Source organism: Dendropsophus ebraccatus, chromosome 8, assembly GCF_027789765.1.
Source record: "Dendropsophus ebraccatus isolate aDenEbr1 chromosome 8, aDenEbr1.pat, whole genome shotgun sequence".
Lineage (NCBI taxonomy): Eukaryota > Metazoa > Chordata > Amphibia > Anura > Hylidae > Dendropsophus > Dendropsophus ebraccatus.
In genome coordinates, this window is record NC_091461.1 from 71,690,171 (window position 1) to 71,707,247 (window position 17,077).

General features: G+C 42.4%; 1 protein-coding gene across 1 annotated transcript in view; it reads right to left on the reverse strand.

The window, feature by feature from the left end:
• GRID1 (glutamate ionotropic receptor delta type subunit 1) overlaps positions 1–17,077 on the reverse strand; it is a 907,710-nt gene that overhangs the window by 36,722 nt on the left and 853,911 nt on the right. The window contains exon 14 of the mRNA XM_069979187.1: positions 4,559–4,725. Coding sequence (XP_069835288.1) covers positions 4,559–4,725 — 167 coding nt within the window. The remainder of the gene's footprint in view (positions 1–4,558; positions 4,726–17,077) is intronic.

A 17,077-nucleotide genomic window follows, 5' to 3' on the forward strand; every position in this document is an offset into this window, starting at 1 on the left:
AACTATGATATTGGCAATAGAGAGCTATTGGCCATCAAGATGGCCTTTGATGAGTGGCGGCATTTTTTAGAAGGCGCTAAACATAAGATTACTGTACTGACTGACCACAAAAACTTGGTCTACCTCGATACAGCTAAGCGTCTCTCTCCTCGTCAGGCTAGATGGGCTCTATTTTTTACTAGGTTTTATTTTGAGATCACTTACCGACCTGGTTCTCGTAATGTCAGGGCTGACGCTCTCTCCCGCAGCTTTAGCCCGGAAGATATCCCCGAGAATCAGGTCGATACGATCCTAAAACCCGGTGTGGTGGTGTCAGTGTTACAACCAGATCTGGTGACCCTTATCGCAGAGGCCCAAGATGTGGCCCCACCTAACACGCCCGAGTCTCTCCTGTTTGTGCCGCCGAACCTTCGCCTCCGTGTGTTGGAGGAAACTCATAGCTCTGTTTTGGGGGGTCATCCAGGTATCGCGGGCACTAAATATTTGCTCTCCCGCCACTTCTGGTGGCCATCCTGGGCCCGAGATGTCAAGGCATTTGTTGAGGCCTGCGAAATCTGTGCTCGGTCCAAGGTTCCTCGTAGGCCACCGGAGGGACTTCTTCATCCCCTGCCGGCCCCTACGAGACCTTGGACACACTTGTCTATGGATTTTATCACTGATTTACCTGTATCTAAGGGGAAGACGGTCATTTGGGTGGTGGTGGATCGTTTTTCCAAGATGTGCCATCTTATTCCGCTGCGCAAACTCCCCAATGCTCGCCTACTAGCTACCTTGTTCATTAACCATATCCTACGATTGCATGGGGTTCCGGAAGACATTGTCTCAGATAGAGGTGTCCAATTTGTTGCGGGTTTCTGGAGAGAATTTTGTGGTAAACTAGGTATCTCATTGTCCTTCTCTTCTGCGTTCCATCCCCAGACCAATGGGCAAACAGAACGAGTCAACCAGTCATTAGAACAGTTCTTAAGGTGTTTTGTATCTGATACACAGGACAAATGGCGCGACTTCATTTCTCTCGCCGAATTTGCGATCAATAATCACGAACAATGTTCCATTAAGATGTCGCCGTTCTTCTGCAATTATGGCTTTAACCCCAGATACTCCTCGGTTCACTCCGCCGACTCTCTAAATCCTTCAGCTGAAGCCATATTCTCTAAACTGTGCACAGTTTGGGCCCAAGCTCATCAGAACTTGGTCAAAGCCCAAAACTCCTACAAAAAATTTTCTAACAAAAGACGCATATCGGGCCACCATTATACAGTAGGTGATAAGGTCTGGCTAGCTACTAAGAATCTTAAATTGAGGGTACAGTCAGGGAAGCTGGCCCCTAAATACATTGGGCCATACACTATTACTGAGGTTATAAATCCCGTCACGTTCAGACTCAAACTTCCTACGGCGTTGAAAATTCATTCTGTATTCCATAAAGCATTGTTGAAAAAATATATTCCACCTGTCTCTCCATCACCTCCTCCTGCTCCGATCGTCATTCAGGGGGAATTGGAATATGAGAAAGAGAGAGAATTCTGGACTCCCGCTGGGTTCAAGGGTCATTACAGTATTTGGTCCACTGGAGGGGTTACGGACCAGAAGAGCGTACCTGGGTGGCGACCAGGGACATGCATGCCCCTCATCTAGTCAGACGATACCATACTCGGAACCCGTCCAAACCTGGTCCATGTAATAAGGGTCCTGAGGCCCCTCCTGAAGGGGGGGGTAATGTCAGCAACTTACCTGACCGTGCTCCAGCGATGTCTGCCCCGGCTGGAGTGCAGCGCCGTCGCTCCGCCTCCGCCGGCCGGGTGACGTCGCGGAGACCCGACGGCGCCCCTAGCGACCGGAGACGCCGTGGGGTCACGTGACTGGCTGTCGGCCGACCGGGACACAGCTGAGTGGCATTGCACTCAGGGTGAGTGGCTTTCAGTTCAGCCACTCTGCATGCAGCGATGCAGCTGCTGTGTTTTGCTCATTAGGAGTCCGGACCAATTAGCTCTGGTCCAGGACCCTCCCTCTGGTATATAGTTCAGAGCCAGCCAGCAGTACATCGCTGGCTATTAGATCAGTTCATAGATCAGTTCTAGTCCCAGCTCACCCTGTCCTTTTCCTGTCATCCCCGTCCTGATTCCTTTTGCTTGACTACTCGTGTTTTGACCTTTGCCTGGACTTAGACTATTCCTTGTTTTCCTGATTCTGTACCTTGTTGCTAGTGTGGTTTGACCCGGATCGTTCATTACTCTCTATTGTGTTTTGTCTGTCTGTATTGTTCTGTGTGTTCACTTACGCAGCGTAGGGAACGTCTTCGTGGTTGTCCGCGACCGCCTAGGGTCGATTGAGGCAAGCAGGCAGGTGACAGTGGGTGGGTTCAGACCTAGGGCTCACTGTCTTGTCGTGTCTGTATCACCTGATTCCTGACAGTCTACACTGCAATTCTACACTTGTTCCCACAATGGGAAAATGACAGCCGTCATTTTAGCTTTAAAAGACTGTTCATGAACATTATTTGCACCCATCATTATGAGTAGACGGACATCTTTGGTGCGAAAATGACAGCCATATAAAAAGAAGGCCATCGTTTCCCGTTGTGGGAATTTCATGTAATTTCTAGGTATTAAAATGCATTGAGCAACCTGATTTGCTAAATTTTAGATTCACTTTAGACAATGGTAAGAAAATAATCAGGTAAATTAACTAGATTTATAGAAAGGCATCTTTGTAGCAAGTTGAATTCAAAAAGTGTTTTAGTATGTATCAGACTATGCAGCACCAAGGAGGAAAAGTTTTGGAATAATTGAAATAATAGAATCGATAACACACGTTCATGATTTGCAATTGATAAATAAATGGAAACAAAATATTCGTCTATATTTATCCAACATTATGGATCCAAGTATGAATGCCAAGCTTAAAATCAACCCACTTTAATGCCTTGGTATGCTATGGGGTGTGAAAAAATAGCTCCTGGGACACTTCTTAGAAATGGCCGAACCACTGGTTCCATGACCAAATGTAATACTGAGTTGTACCTCAAATAAACACTATGGAGATCTAAATGAACTCAAAAATGATTTAAGGAATTGGACTGGTGTGACATTGTAAAGCCATGGACATATGGCTCACAGCTCAATGTTGTCCAAGCATATTCTGATGTGTGTACACACTCTTGCATTTCTTAGGTTTGATATGCAACATTCAATAAAAAAAAAAACAGTACAGAAAAGATCAAGATGTGCCTTCCTTCTTATTTGAGGCTGTTAATGCGGTAGTTCATCTCTCTGCACCTCATGTTGTCTTTCCAGTTTGTCTTCAAACCACTGGACAGACAACATTAAACAGTGTTGACTAGTTTTGATAGGACTAACTGAACTGTTCCAGTTTGGCAACAATCTCTGAACCTGAATTCTCGACATGTAACTCTCTGCAGCTGGAAAAATCGAATGCAGTCCTAGGGAGCCCTGGAAAACATGGCTACATCCCTAAGGCGGCATCCAGCTTCTGCTATATTTAGATTAGATAGAGTTATATGCAGGACGGAGAGGGGGTGAGCCTGTGTGATGTCCCTACAATTTGAAAGCCTGTATCCATTCTTCAGAGAATCCTCACTGTCCCTATAAGGTAAATCAAGGATTCCCCCATCTTAACAGCAGTTCAGTGTTTAGGGTAACCTTGCTTTCCTTGCTATGCTGCTGATTCTTTCATTTTTGCTCATACAGTATCTTGAAAAAGCCAGTGTATAAGAAACTTACTCTAACTGGACATGCTATTTACAGTAGTGTACATCACCTCCCTGACTGTTCAGTCTAGTGCACTTTCATCAGCACTGTATTGTGGCATAGTATTAAGGAGTAAGTGCTGTGCTATGATTAGCTAGACATGTCAGTGTAAGGTAGCAGCTTTGTATGTGTACTACTGGCAAACAGTAGTACATGAAATAGACAGAATGACAAATAGCAGTGCACAATGAAGGGGATTGCCAGATGCTCAATTAACTGCAGCTAGGGCACTTAAATCCCAGTGCCTCTACTCTAAGGGGGGGGGGGGGGTAATCTTACAAAATATGATGATCAGTCCATATTTTAGATCTTCCCTATCCTTTCCTTCTGTTGTCTTTCTCAGCAGCCATTGGCCAATTTGAATATACACCCAGGGGTCCTATGTTCTTTATATTGGAGGGGGCCTATGGATACTTATGATATGATTTTCTACACATTAAATCATTAAATTAAGTGTTTTAACAGTTTAAGAATACAAGTGTACTGACACCCCCCAAAGGATAGTCAAACAGAAAAAATAACTATTATATAATATAACAAAAATTTCCATTATTGCATACCTTTAAACAATTTCTTGTCATAGTTGTATTCACATTTTATTCAACACATACATGCACCACCCTTGATAGATCTTATCAGTATTTGACAGCAGAGATTGATGTTACATACCATTACTGGATCTTTAGAATCCCTGACCTTCACCTTTCACACTAGGATATAGCGTGCTGATGTCAGAAAGAGGATACAAGAAGTTAACCCCAGAACAAATGGAAGTAGACTGCTATTACCTCTGGGAGAAAATATCTCTGTATGGGCTGCCATGTTGGAGAGCTATTCCATAGCCTTTGCTACTAATGCTGTTTCCAATGACAGTCACTGAACATTCATCATCTGTGAGGGCTGCATACTCCACTACTGTCACATCCCATAAGAACGCATAGTTTCCTTTCTTTGCCTGGAAGTAAGGAATAATAGAAAGACAAAAAAAATTCACAAAAAATGTTAAGATTACATTATGTTTTTAAACAACTAAGAGAAAAAAAAGAAAACTATATAATAATATATAATAATATATGAAGCATATAGAAATGAAACTAACAGTAGTTTTTTTTTTCCTACACTAAAACTGGATTTTATATGTCTTTTTTCAATTCAATTTGTAACATATATATATATATATATATATATATATATATATATATATATATATATAGGTTTCCATGATGTTTACTAAGAGAAACCATGAGTATTATTTTTCTTTTATATCTATGCGATAAATAATAAGTACAAAACAACAGATGGCTCAAGGATTAAGCACAAAAGTATGTGAATTTACAGGCCCTGGCTTTCTTTTCCGTACATTTGCATAAATAATGCATGAACATGAATCCATCACCGGTGGTATGAATTATGTGAATGTATAGGTTGATTTCTCAAACAAAGGAAGCTGTTCCATGCAGTGAACAAGAAAAAACTTATTGAATAAAAAGGCGTATTCACAGTTCTTATTACTTTATAAAGAATTTGCTGGCCAACTGACATTAAAAGAAAATTATAACTAAACAACCAAACAAGTAGCTCCTAAGAGGGAAAAAAAAGTGTTAAAATTTGCATACATAACATGCTTTGTTCTTTCATGCTTTAGCAGAATTAATGACTTGTTTATTTTACAAACTCTTATTAAACACATGTTATGGAGAGGAATAGCTTACAATGACCTCCACTACTGCTCTTTAGAGAAAAACATTATGTTAGTATTAGAATTCTGACTTTAAAGTGTGGGTGGATATAATTTGTACAGTGTCTTACAAAAAATAACCATGGTCCAGAAGTCCTTTCATGTATTACATTTCCCCATCAATGGACACTACATGGGAAATGTACATTATATCCTACAGGAGGACAACAGTTTTTGATGGTGTGAGAAGCTGGACCCACAGCAGTCACTACACAACTTTATTTATAAACAAGTTGCCTTCACCAAACAAAACTGAGTGCTTGTTACTAGCGTAAGGCTTTTTCAATGCTCAAGTTCTCAACTGCTTTGCAAAGGGAATGATGTACCAGTTTACCATGCTTGGCAGAGCGGGGGCAATCAGGCTCATCTTAAAGTTACAGTAAAGTTTAACTGCCTTGGCACCAGGCTGTGCTCTGTTGGGGGGAGTTACACCAACCATCTGGGGCTCCCGCCAGTGTTTTAACTTTCTGGTTCCTTCTACTGCAATAAGCCAATCAGCGGCTGTGGCAGGACACTTCTGCAGATAGTGAGTGGAGATGCTTGCAGTTTCCGTTCAGCCAATCAGCAGCTGCAGTGATGTATTTCTTGAGCCGTTGATGGGCTCATTGCAGAAGAAGTAGCCAAAGAGGGAGCATGACGCAAGATGGGAGCTCAGGATGGTGAGTTAAGTTTTTTAACCCCTTAACGACATCGGGCGTAAATTTACGCCCTCGCGCCCTGGTACTTGGCGCATCAGGGCGTAAATTTACGCCCGATGTTTCCCCGATCGCTGCGTGTTCACACACAGCGGTCGGGGAAGATGGCCTGCTATAAATCATAGCAGGCCATCTTAGCTTCACGGCACGGGGGGTGGTTAACACCCCCCGTGCTTACGATCGCCGCTATAGGCTGATCAATTCAGATCAGCCAATAGCGGCGATCGGAACCTTTCCGGGTCATCGGCGACCCGATGACCCGGAAAAAAATGGCGGTCGGTGCTGTCCGAGGACGGCACCGACCGCCATTACTGTAAAAAGTAATGGCGATCGCCGTGCCACCGGCCCGATCGCCGTGAACGGCCGGCAGTTACAGGGATGTTCAGAATGTAGAAATTTTTTTATTTTTTTTTTTTCAAATTTTTTTTTTTCTATTTTCCGCACCCTATCGCCGCTGAGTGTTGATCAGCATCGCACGAAAGTGCGCTGCTAATCAGCAACTCCTCCTTTTTGGCGTAGGGTGTTTTTTTTCTATATTCTACTGCCACGGTCTGCTTATAAGTGCCGCACATAAGTGCGGCATTTATCAGCAACTCCTTTGTTGGCGTAGGTTTTTTTTTTATACTTACTGTAAAAAAACACGTAAAAAAACACTACATTACACCACACTACATTGAATAAAGTTTGACACTACACCACTACATACCCCATATACTAGTCCCCGTATAAAGATGGCCCCCAGGGTGTTTTCGGCGTCAGAGGGATACGTTATTATTACCTCCGACACCGAAACAGCCAGTGAGGATGAATGGGGGGGATCCTTCTTTCCTCCATTTATCCTCATCATCCTCATCATCCAGTGACGTGTCTGGGGGTAGCGTAGCGTACGCTGCCCCCCAGACACGTCTTTTCCGCCAGTACCGTCCCAATAAGAGATGGCGGTATGGTGTGAAATTCTACAAACTGTGTGAGCGTACCTCAGGGTACACTTACAGATTTAGGGTACGTGCACACTGCGGAATGGCGAAGGATAACCCTTTGTGCATTCCACAGCTGGCACCCGCCGGCGGACTGATGGAGGCGCGTGTCTCCCCCTGTGTCATAGACTCCATGTTATGCACGGGCGGATTCCATCATCCATCCAAAGAATGAACACGTTGGACGGAGAGCGTAATCCGCCCGTGCACAGAATGGAGTCTATGACACGGACGGAGACGTGCGCCTGCATCAGTCCGCCGGTGGGTGCCAGCTGTGGAATGCACGAAGGATTATCTGTCGCGATTCCGCAGTGTGCACGTACCCTTAGAGTGTATGTAGGAAGGGACACCCGAATCCAGCCCCCAGATGCCCCCTCCCCCCCCATCCTCGGAGTTAGTGGGGAGATCGTCCGGGAACTGATCTTCCCACTGCTGGATAAAGGTTACCACCTGTATAGGGATAACTTTTATACCAGCACCCCCTCTTCTGGTCCCTCGCTGCCCGAGCTACTGTAGCTTGCGGCACGATCCGAACATATCAGAAGCCGTAATAGAGCCCTAATATTTGGCAGCCATGGAGCGGACCCAGCGCTTCTGGATATGAAGGACCCCGTATCGCACCAGGACAACATTTTCCAGGTGACGTCCCCCACACTGGAAAACAGGAGACCCCAGAAGAAGTGCAGAGTGTGGCGTAACGGGGGGATCAGGAAGGACACCATTTTCCAGTGTGACGCCTGTGCTGATCACCCCGGCCTCTGCATACTGGATCGCTCCAAGGCGCACCACACGTCATTGGGGTTCTACATTATCTAAATTCTGTCCCTTATTCCTATTTCAGGGGTCACGTTGATCCAGGGATTATTCTGATCGCCATTATGGAGTCGGGAAGGAATTTTTCCCCTGTGATGAGGCTACTGTCGTCTGCCTTACGAGGGTTTTTTTTTTGCCTTCCTCTGGATCAACACAGGTTGAGTTTGATGGACACCTGTCATTTCCAACCTTATAAACTAATAATTGGCCTAATACCCCCAAATAAATAATAATTGTCCCTTTTCCCCAGCTAAATAGGTATGGCCGCCATTCCCATTAGAGGATGCCATGATGCAATTACAAAGCCTCTGTGTGGCCAGGACAGTAGAAACCCCCCACAAGTGACCCCATTCTGGAAACTACACCCCATAAGGAATCTAAGAAGGGGGGCAGCGGGGATATGGCCCCCTGGTGACGGCCACATTTGGGACGTGAAAATGAAAAAAAATTGTATTTTTTATTTTCTCGGCACATGTTCTACGTAAGTGCCCGTCACCAGTGGGGTCCATATGCTCACTGCACCCCTTGTTAGATTCCTTATGGGGTGTAGTTTCCAGAATGGGGTCGCTTGTCGGGGGTTTCTACTGTCCTGGCAGCACAGGAGCTTTGTAATTGCGACATGGCCTCCATCCTCCATTCCAGCCTCTAAATGGCACTCTGTCCCTTTGGTGACTTGCCCTGTGCCCATATGGCACATTATGTCCACATGTGGGGTATTTTCGTACTCAGGGGAAACTACCCTACACGTTTTGTGTTCATTTTCTTTTTAACCCCTTGTGGAAATGGAAAAAAATCAAGGCTAGACCAACATTTAGTGTAATTTTTGTAAAATTTTTACTCTAAATCATTAATCTTGTCATGTTTTTTCATTTTCACAAGGGGTTAAAAGATAAAAAAAACATTTAATGTGTAGAGCAATTTCCCCTGAGTACGGAAATACCCCACATGTGGACATAAAGCGCCATGTGGGTGCAGGGTAAGCCTCCAAAGGGAAGAAGCGCCATTTGGTTTTTGAAGGCTGGATTTGGATGGAATGGATTTCGAGGGGCCATGTTGCATTCAAAAGGCCCCTGTGTTGCCAAGACAGTTGAAACCCCCCACAAGTGACCCCATTATGGAAACTGCACCCCTCAGGGAATGTAACAAGGGGTGTAGTGAGCATATGGACCCCACTGGTGACGGACACAAATGTGGAACAATGTGGCGTGAAAATGAAATATTACATTTTTTACATTATAATGTTGGTTTAGCCTTGAATATATCATTTTCACAAGGGGTTAAAAGAGGAGAAAAAAAATAAAATGTGTAGCGCAATTTCCCCCGAGTCCGTAAATACCCCACATGTGGACATAAAGCGCCATGTGGGCGCAGGGCAAGCCTCCGAAGGGAAGGAGCGCCATTTCGTTTTGAAGGCTGGATTTGGATGGAATGGATTTTGAGGGGCCATGTTGCATTCAAAAGGCCTCTGTGTTGCCAAGACAGTTGAAACCCCCCACAAGTGACCCCATTATGGAAACTACACCCCTCAGGGAATGTAACAAGGGGTGTAGTGAGCATATGGACCCCACTGGTGACGGGCACAAATGTGGAACAATGTGGCGTGAAAATGAAATATTACATTTTTTACACTATAATGTTGGTTTAGCCTTGAATTTATCATTTTCACAAGGGGTTAAAAGAGAAAAAAACACACAATATGTGTAGAGCAATTTCCCCCGAGTCCGTAAATACCCCACATGTGGACATAAATCGCCATGTGGGCACAGGGCAAGCCTCCGAAGGGAAGGAGCGCCATTTGGATTTTGGAGGTTGGATTTGGCTAGAATGGATGATGAACGCCATGTCGCATTTACAGAGCCCTCGTGCTGCCAAAACACTGGAAACCCCCCACAAGTGACCCCATTCTGGAAACTGCACCCCTCAAGGAATCTAAAAAGGGGTGCAGTGAGAATATGGACCCCTTGATGACGGGCACATTTGTGCCATGAAGGTGAAAAAATGAAATTTTTTCCTTTCACGTCACATTGTTCCATATTTGTGCCCGTCACCAGTGGGGTCCATATGCTCACTGCACCCCTTGTTAGATTCCTTGAGGGGTGTAGTTTCCAGAATGGAGTCACTTGTGGGGGGTTTCCAGTGTCTTGGCAGCACGAGGGCTCTGTAAATGCGACATGGCTCTTGAAATCCTTTTCAGTGAAATTCAGCTTCCAAAAGCCAATTGGCGCTCCTTCCCTTTGGAGGCTCGTCCTGCGCCCCCTTGGCACTCTATCGCCACATGTGGGGTATTTCTGTACTCGGGAGAAACTGCGCTACACATTTTTTGTCTTTTTTTGCCTCTTATCCCTTTAAGAAAATGAAAAATTGAAGGCTAGAACAACGTTTTAGTGTAAAAAATAAATTTTTCTTTTTTCACGCCATATTGTTCGGAAAATCTGTGAAGCACCTGTGGGGTCCAGATGCTCACCGCACCCCTTGTTACATTCCTTGAGGGGTGTAGTTTTCTAAATGGTGTCCCTTTAGGGGTGTTTTTTAGGTTTTGGCACCCCAGAGCCTCTGCCAACCTGAAGTGGTACAGTCAAAAATGACCAAATATAACGGAGGCGTTGAAATTCACTAGGCGCTCCCTTATATCTGAGGCTTGTGGTTGCGTCAAATAGCGCAATAGGGCCACATATGGGGTATTTCTATAAACTGCAGAAACGGGGCAATAATTATTGGGGTGCATTTCTCTGGTAATAGGTTTATAATTATGAAAAATATTGGATTACAATAAAATCTCTGCACAGAAAATTAAAATTTTCTAATTCCTTACACACTTAGCTTTTATTTCTGTGACTCCCCTAAAGGGTTAAAACACTTTCTGGATGTGCTTTTGCAGAGTTTGGGGGGTGCAGTTTCTGAAATGGGGTGCTTTGTGGGGCTTTCTAACATACAGGCCCCTCAAATACACTTTAAATCTGAACAGGTCCCTAAAAATATCTGATTTTGAAATTTTACTGAAAATTTGGAAATTTGCTGCTAATGTTTTAAGCTTCCTATCGTCTAAAAAAAATGAAAGATAGTTTAATAAATGCCGCCAACATAAAGTAGACATGTTGCTAATGCTATTTAATATATAATTTATGTGGTATAACCACTTTCTGTATACGCAAAGAAGTTTCAAAGTTGGAAAAATGCATTTTTTCACATTTTTTCACATTATTTGGGTTTTTTTCATAAAGATTTGTTATGAGTATCGACTCCAATTTACCAGAAATGTAAAGTACAATATGTCACGAGAAAACAATCTCAGAATCAGCCGGATAGGTAAAAGCATCCCGAAGTTATTAATGACTAAAGTGACACAGGTCATATTCATAAAATTTGTCTCTGTCATTAAGGCCATTTCAGGCTCTGTCCTTAAGGGGTTAAGCGCGTTAAGTTAGGATGCTATGCCCCCAAGGAGCATGATGCATTGCATGTTGGGAGGGAGGGGGTTATACTTACAATCCCAGACTCCTTCTACGGTATCTTCTCAATTCATGCATGGGACACTGCTACAGATGCTGAGTGGCTGAGCAGTCCCCCCCACACACCCCCACACCGATGGGTAAAGGCTATACAAATACATTGTACATTTCCATAGCCTTTACCAAGCACACAGGCACCACGAGGTGCTCACACAACACTGGTCGTGAACTTAGACAACCAGCTGTGGACATGAAAGACAGCTCAGAGTGCCAAGCAGGGAGACACAGCTTAAAAGAAAAATAGAGCCAATTGTAAAGTTTTTCGCTTTTAATGAACTTTTGTTTTAGCTATAGTTGTTGTGATGACAATAACCCTTAAATAGTAAATGGCTTTTCACCAAATTAATTATCCAATTTAGGGGGAAAGTAGCAGGATTGGTTCACTTGAACGTCTAATTAAAGTGAATATACCATCAGTTAATTTTTTAATTTTTATTTTTTACATTACCTTGGCGCCATGCAGGGAGCTCGCGCTTGTGCCACTCTCTTCTTGTGCAGGAGTGCCGCTCTATGCACTGGAGGCAGGCCTGCCACCCACAAGTGTGATGATTAGAGATGAGCGAACTTTTCAAAAGTTCGTTCCGACCGGACTTCCGGATTTTTTTAAAAAGTTCGGTTCGACCGGATTTCGGATTTCTTAGGATTTCATAGTTTAAAGCATCTATATGATACGGGGGTAGTGTATTTGGTTGAATTTAGGGCTCTACATGTCTGTAACATCATTATCTTATTAATATCTCTAAGTCTCTAACTTCAATATTCTCCATTACAGGGTCTATGCAGGAATTTCACCATTACAGGTTCTATGCAGGAAAAAGGTCACAAATGCAGTAAAGGAGTAGCAGTAGTCATTGGAGGCCAGTGGAGGTCCAGCCATAGTCATTTGAGGCCAGTACAGGAGTAGCAGTAGTCATCGGAGGCCAGTGGAGATCCAGCAATAGTCATTTGAGGCTAGTACAGGAGCAGCAGTAGTCATTGGAGGCCAGTGGAGGTCCAGCAATAGTCATTTGAGGCCAGTACAGGAGCAGCAGTAGTGAACATGGAGGCCGCTCCTCTTAAAGCTATACCGACGTGACACAGGGGGTGGGCTAGTGCAACATCCCTGCTAATTGGAAGTGTTACGGGCATCATGGGAAATCGCTTTTCCCGCCCGGAACACTTCCTGCTTTCTAAAATTGTGGCTGCCATCTTAGGAAGCAAGAAAAAAAAGACCAGCCTCTGACTTTTGGGAAAATCCGACCCGGATCCCATACCGGCCGAACCGATTCACTCATCTCTAGTGATGATATCCCCTCTTCTTTCTGATGTGCTTCCATTAAAATAAATAGGGCCACATCATAATTAAAGATGAGCCAATCGGTTTGCCCTGTATGGGATCCGGTTCGGATTTTCCCAAAAATCCAAGTTCGATTATATTCGGATTTTTGGAAATCCGCTCCAATTTTTTTTTTCTTGCTTTCTAAAATGGCAGCCGCTTTTCTAGAAAGCAGGAAGTGTTCCGAGCAGGAAAAGAGCTTTCCCATGATGCCAGGAACACATCCAATCAGCAGGGATCTTGTACTAGCCCACCCCCTGTGTGACGTCAGTATTGCTTTAAAAGGAGCGGTCACATGACCGCACTACGCAGTGTGTAGAGGGAGAGAGAGACAGGAAGCAAGCTGCTGTTGTGTACTACAGACTACTGAGAAGATATTGTGGGAAAGGAAAGGAAAGATTAGGAAAGCGGAGAGGAGAAAAATCTAGTGATTGAGAGAGAAATATAGAGAGGGCAAAAGATAGATAGATTAGGCATTGGACAGAAAAGGGTGCACAGAACCAAAATGTGCAGTACAGATATACAAGTCCTATACTTCTGATAGTGTGTATATCACATCTGTCTTATTCTGAGAGACTAAAATACCTGGTTCAGGTGTATAGCATTGTATCTTTAAAAAAGTGCTATATACCCAATTTCCATACTTGGACCCTTCTGATTGAAAGTGTGTATATCACATCCGTCTTATCCTGAGAGACTAAAATACCTGGTTCAGGTGTATAGCAGTGTATCTTTAAAAAAATGCTATATACCCAATTTCTATACTTGGACCCTTCTGATTGAAAGTGTGTATATCACATCCGTCTTATCCTGAGAGACTAAAATACCTGGTTCAGGTATATAGCATTGTATCTTTAAAAAAGTGTTATATACCCAATTTCTATACTTGGACCGTTCTGATTGAAAGTGTGTATATCACATCTGTCTTATCCTGAGAGACTAAAATACCTGGTTCAGGTGTATAGCATTGTATCTAAAAAAAAAAGTGCTATATACCCAATTTCTACACTTGGACCCTTCTGATTGAAAGTGTGTATATCACATCCGTCTTATCCTGAGAGACTAAAATATTGATTGGAGAACCAAGTCATTGTGGATTACCAAAACAAACTGCCAGAGATTCAAGCTCCTGCAGAATGGGACTGTTAGTAAAGTTTGGACCAAACCCTAGTTCTATAGGCTGGGGTCATCCATCTCTACCTGTGATTCTCTCTTCCACCTATTTATGGTCATGTCTAATAATGGATATGTCCTCCTTTATGCTCTCCACTTAACATATCTTTGTCAAAGATACTCCAAAGATTAAACTAAGGCTGTGTGGTAACACATTCTGCTTTTGTCTTATTTTTCCCATTGACAACAATTGTGCCATTCTACTGCAATAGTACAAAATAGCAAAAGTGCAAAAATTTTGTAAAAACACAGCAAAAACATGCGGCAAAAACACAACTTGTCAACACAGCTGAAATATTAGACAGTTTTATTAGATCTGACTGTGTTATCCAAATAAAATCTATAGTGTTATTGTTGTTGTTGTAGACATTAGTTTTTACTGCACATTTTAATTTTTTTTTTATCAATTCTACAGCGGAAAGATAACATTTTTCTTATTAAAGCTCCTAGCAACCATACATTTTTCACATTGTTTTGGACACTGTGTTCTGTACTTTTTGCTAAGGAATTGTTTTCTTGGATGAACGGAATCATACAATTTTCTTGAACTCTAGTGCAGCTTTCTGACTTTATTTTTTATTTTATTTGTTCTTTCTTAAACTTATCCAACATGTCTTGTGTTTGAATCATGAACTTTTCACATAATATTTTCATTTAATGAACTGAATGAATGTTATGACCATGAGAGTAACATTATATGACATGATATGCAGCAGTTTGTCAAGTAGTTTTGCTTATGTTAATATTGTATTTATTTAGAAATCAATTTCCACATGTGAGAGTGGTTTGTAAATACCTGAGGAGAGAGATAGCCTTGCCAGTAAGTAAAGTGCAGCCATGACTATATGTAGTCCAGAAGGCTGGAGATGGCTACATATTCTTAAAGTATAAATTCAGTCAATTTGTAGATAGAAGATTAAAATGTTTGGTCTCTGCTGACCACTGGTTTTAAGATTTGCATCAGATTTGGAGCAGAAGACAGTAGCATAAAGATCATTAGATCCATAATGCCATAATATAGGTACAAAATGTGCCTGCATTATCCTTGTGGAGTCTTGCCTTCAATGGTGTAAATTTAGACAAGACAGTCTAAGGTTATGTTCCCAAAACATATTTTAATGCAAAATAATGGCCATTGTGTTAAAAATTTAAGTAAAATATGTTAACTTATTTTCTGTATTTAGGTTTGCACAAGGATGTAGGTGGTTATAGGTGTTTACAGGTGGTACATACACAGGACTATATACGTATATATTTTTTTCCACTTGTAATTTGTTAACAAGATATTTTCTGTATACAGTGGTACCTTGGTTTAAGAGTAACTTGGATTAAGAGCATTTTGGTTTAAGAGCTCACAGTTTTTCAAAATTGTGACTTGGTTTAAGAGCATTGCTTTGGTTTAAGAACTCCCAGTACTGGGTGGGAGGCGGAGCGGTGGAGGGGCATGGCCTGAACAGGGTTGTCTACAGCACTGTACTCTGACCCAGGAAGTCTCCCTCACCTTCCAAATCATAGCAGATCCATTTCAGGCTGGGGCTTTTTTCAGAGGACAGGACTGTAGAGGTAATCTCTTTATAGCTGTAACCCCTTTCTCCCTGGACAGAGAGTGCTGCTATCCTGTGCTCCCATATGTCCTGCTCATTCCTTCATACTCCCTGCTGTCAGTCCTTGTGTTTCCCATCCTCTCCATTCCTGCTATAATGTACTTGCACTCACACTTAGCTATACACACTGCTGCTATATACTGTGCCTGCACTCACACTCAGCTATACACACTGCTGCTATACTGTGCCTTCACTTACTGTCAGCTATACACACTGCTGCTATACTGTGTGTGCACTTACACTCAGCCATTATGGGGATCTGCAGTTCCATCCTGTATCTACAAACAGCTGAATCTAAATCTTTGTTTCATTTGTTTTATGTTATTCAGAATAAAAATAAAAAAAATCATTATTTTTGGGGTGAGGAACCAATTGTCTGCATTTCAGTGATTTCTTATGGGAATTACAAGCACGGTCCTGGAACGAATTATGTTCGTAATCCAAGGCACCACTATATATACAGTGGTACCTTGGTTTAAGAGTAACTTGGTTTAAGAGCGTTTTGGTTTAAGACCTGACAGTTTTTCAAGATTGTGACTTGGTTTAAGAGCATTGCTTTGGTTTAAGAGATCCCTGTACTGGGTGGGAGGGCAAGTGAGGGGAGGCATGGTCTGCATAGCGGGGTTTACAGCCCTGTACTCTGACACAGGAAGTCTCCATCACCTCCCAAATTATAGCAGATCCACTTCAGGCTGGGGCTTGCATAAGGGGACAGGACGCTGGAGGTAATATCTTCATAGCTGTAACCCCTCTCTCCCCAGACAGAGAGTGCGGCTATACTGTGCCCACATCTGCCCTGCTCATTCCTTCATGCTCCCTGTAGTCTCTGTCAGCCCTTGTGTTTCCAATCCTCGATTCCTATTCTATCTATTACTGTACAGTAACTTATAATATCACATATTCTGCTGTTTCTGAATGTTTGTTTCATCTGTTTTACATGTTATTCAGAATAATAAATCATTATTTTTAGGGTGTGGAACCAATTGTCTGCATTTCAATGATTTCTTATGGGAAAATTTGCTTTGGTTTAAGATGGATTTGGATTTCAAGCTCCGTCCCGGAACGTATTACGCTCGTAATCCAAGGCACCAGTGTATATGTATATATATATATATATATATATATATATATATATATATATATATACACATAAGGATCTTTGCACTTGCATTTTTCATGAAAGATCTTGATACAGATACTAGTGATTATTGTATTGACATAGATATGTGGGCTCTAAAATGATGCGTTTATTTAGGTAGCTCCTTGGTGGTAAATTTGTGTATTTTCACTAATTTCCTTATGGTTTTTATGCGTTTTGAAACGTGTATATATGGATTTTGTATTTTTTTTTCCATAAAAAATATATATCTTGATGAGATAGTATTTATGGGTGCACCATTGTTTGTCTTGTCTTTGTTTCTTTAATTGGTATATCTCACTGACATATCAATAGGGTTTTAATTAGTGATGAGCGAATAGTATT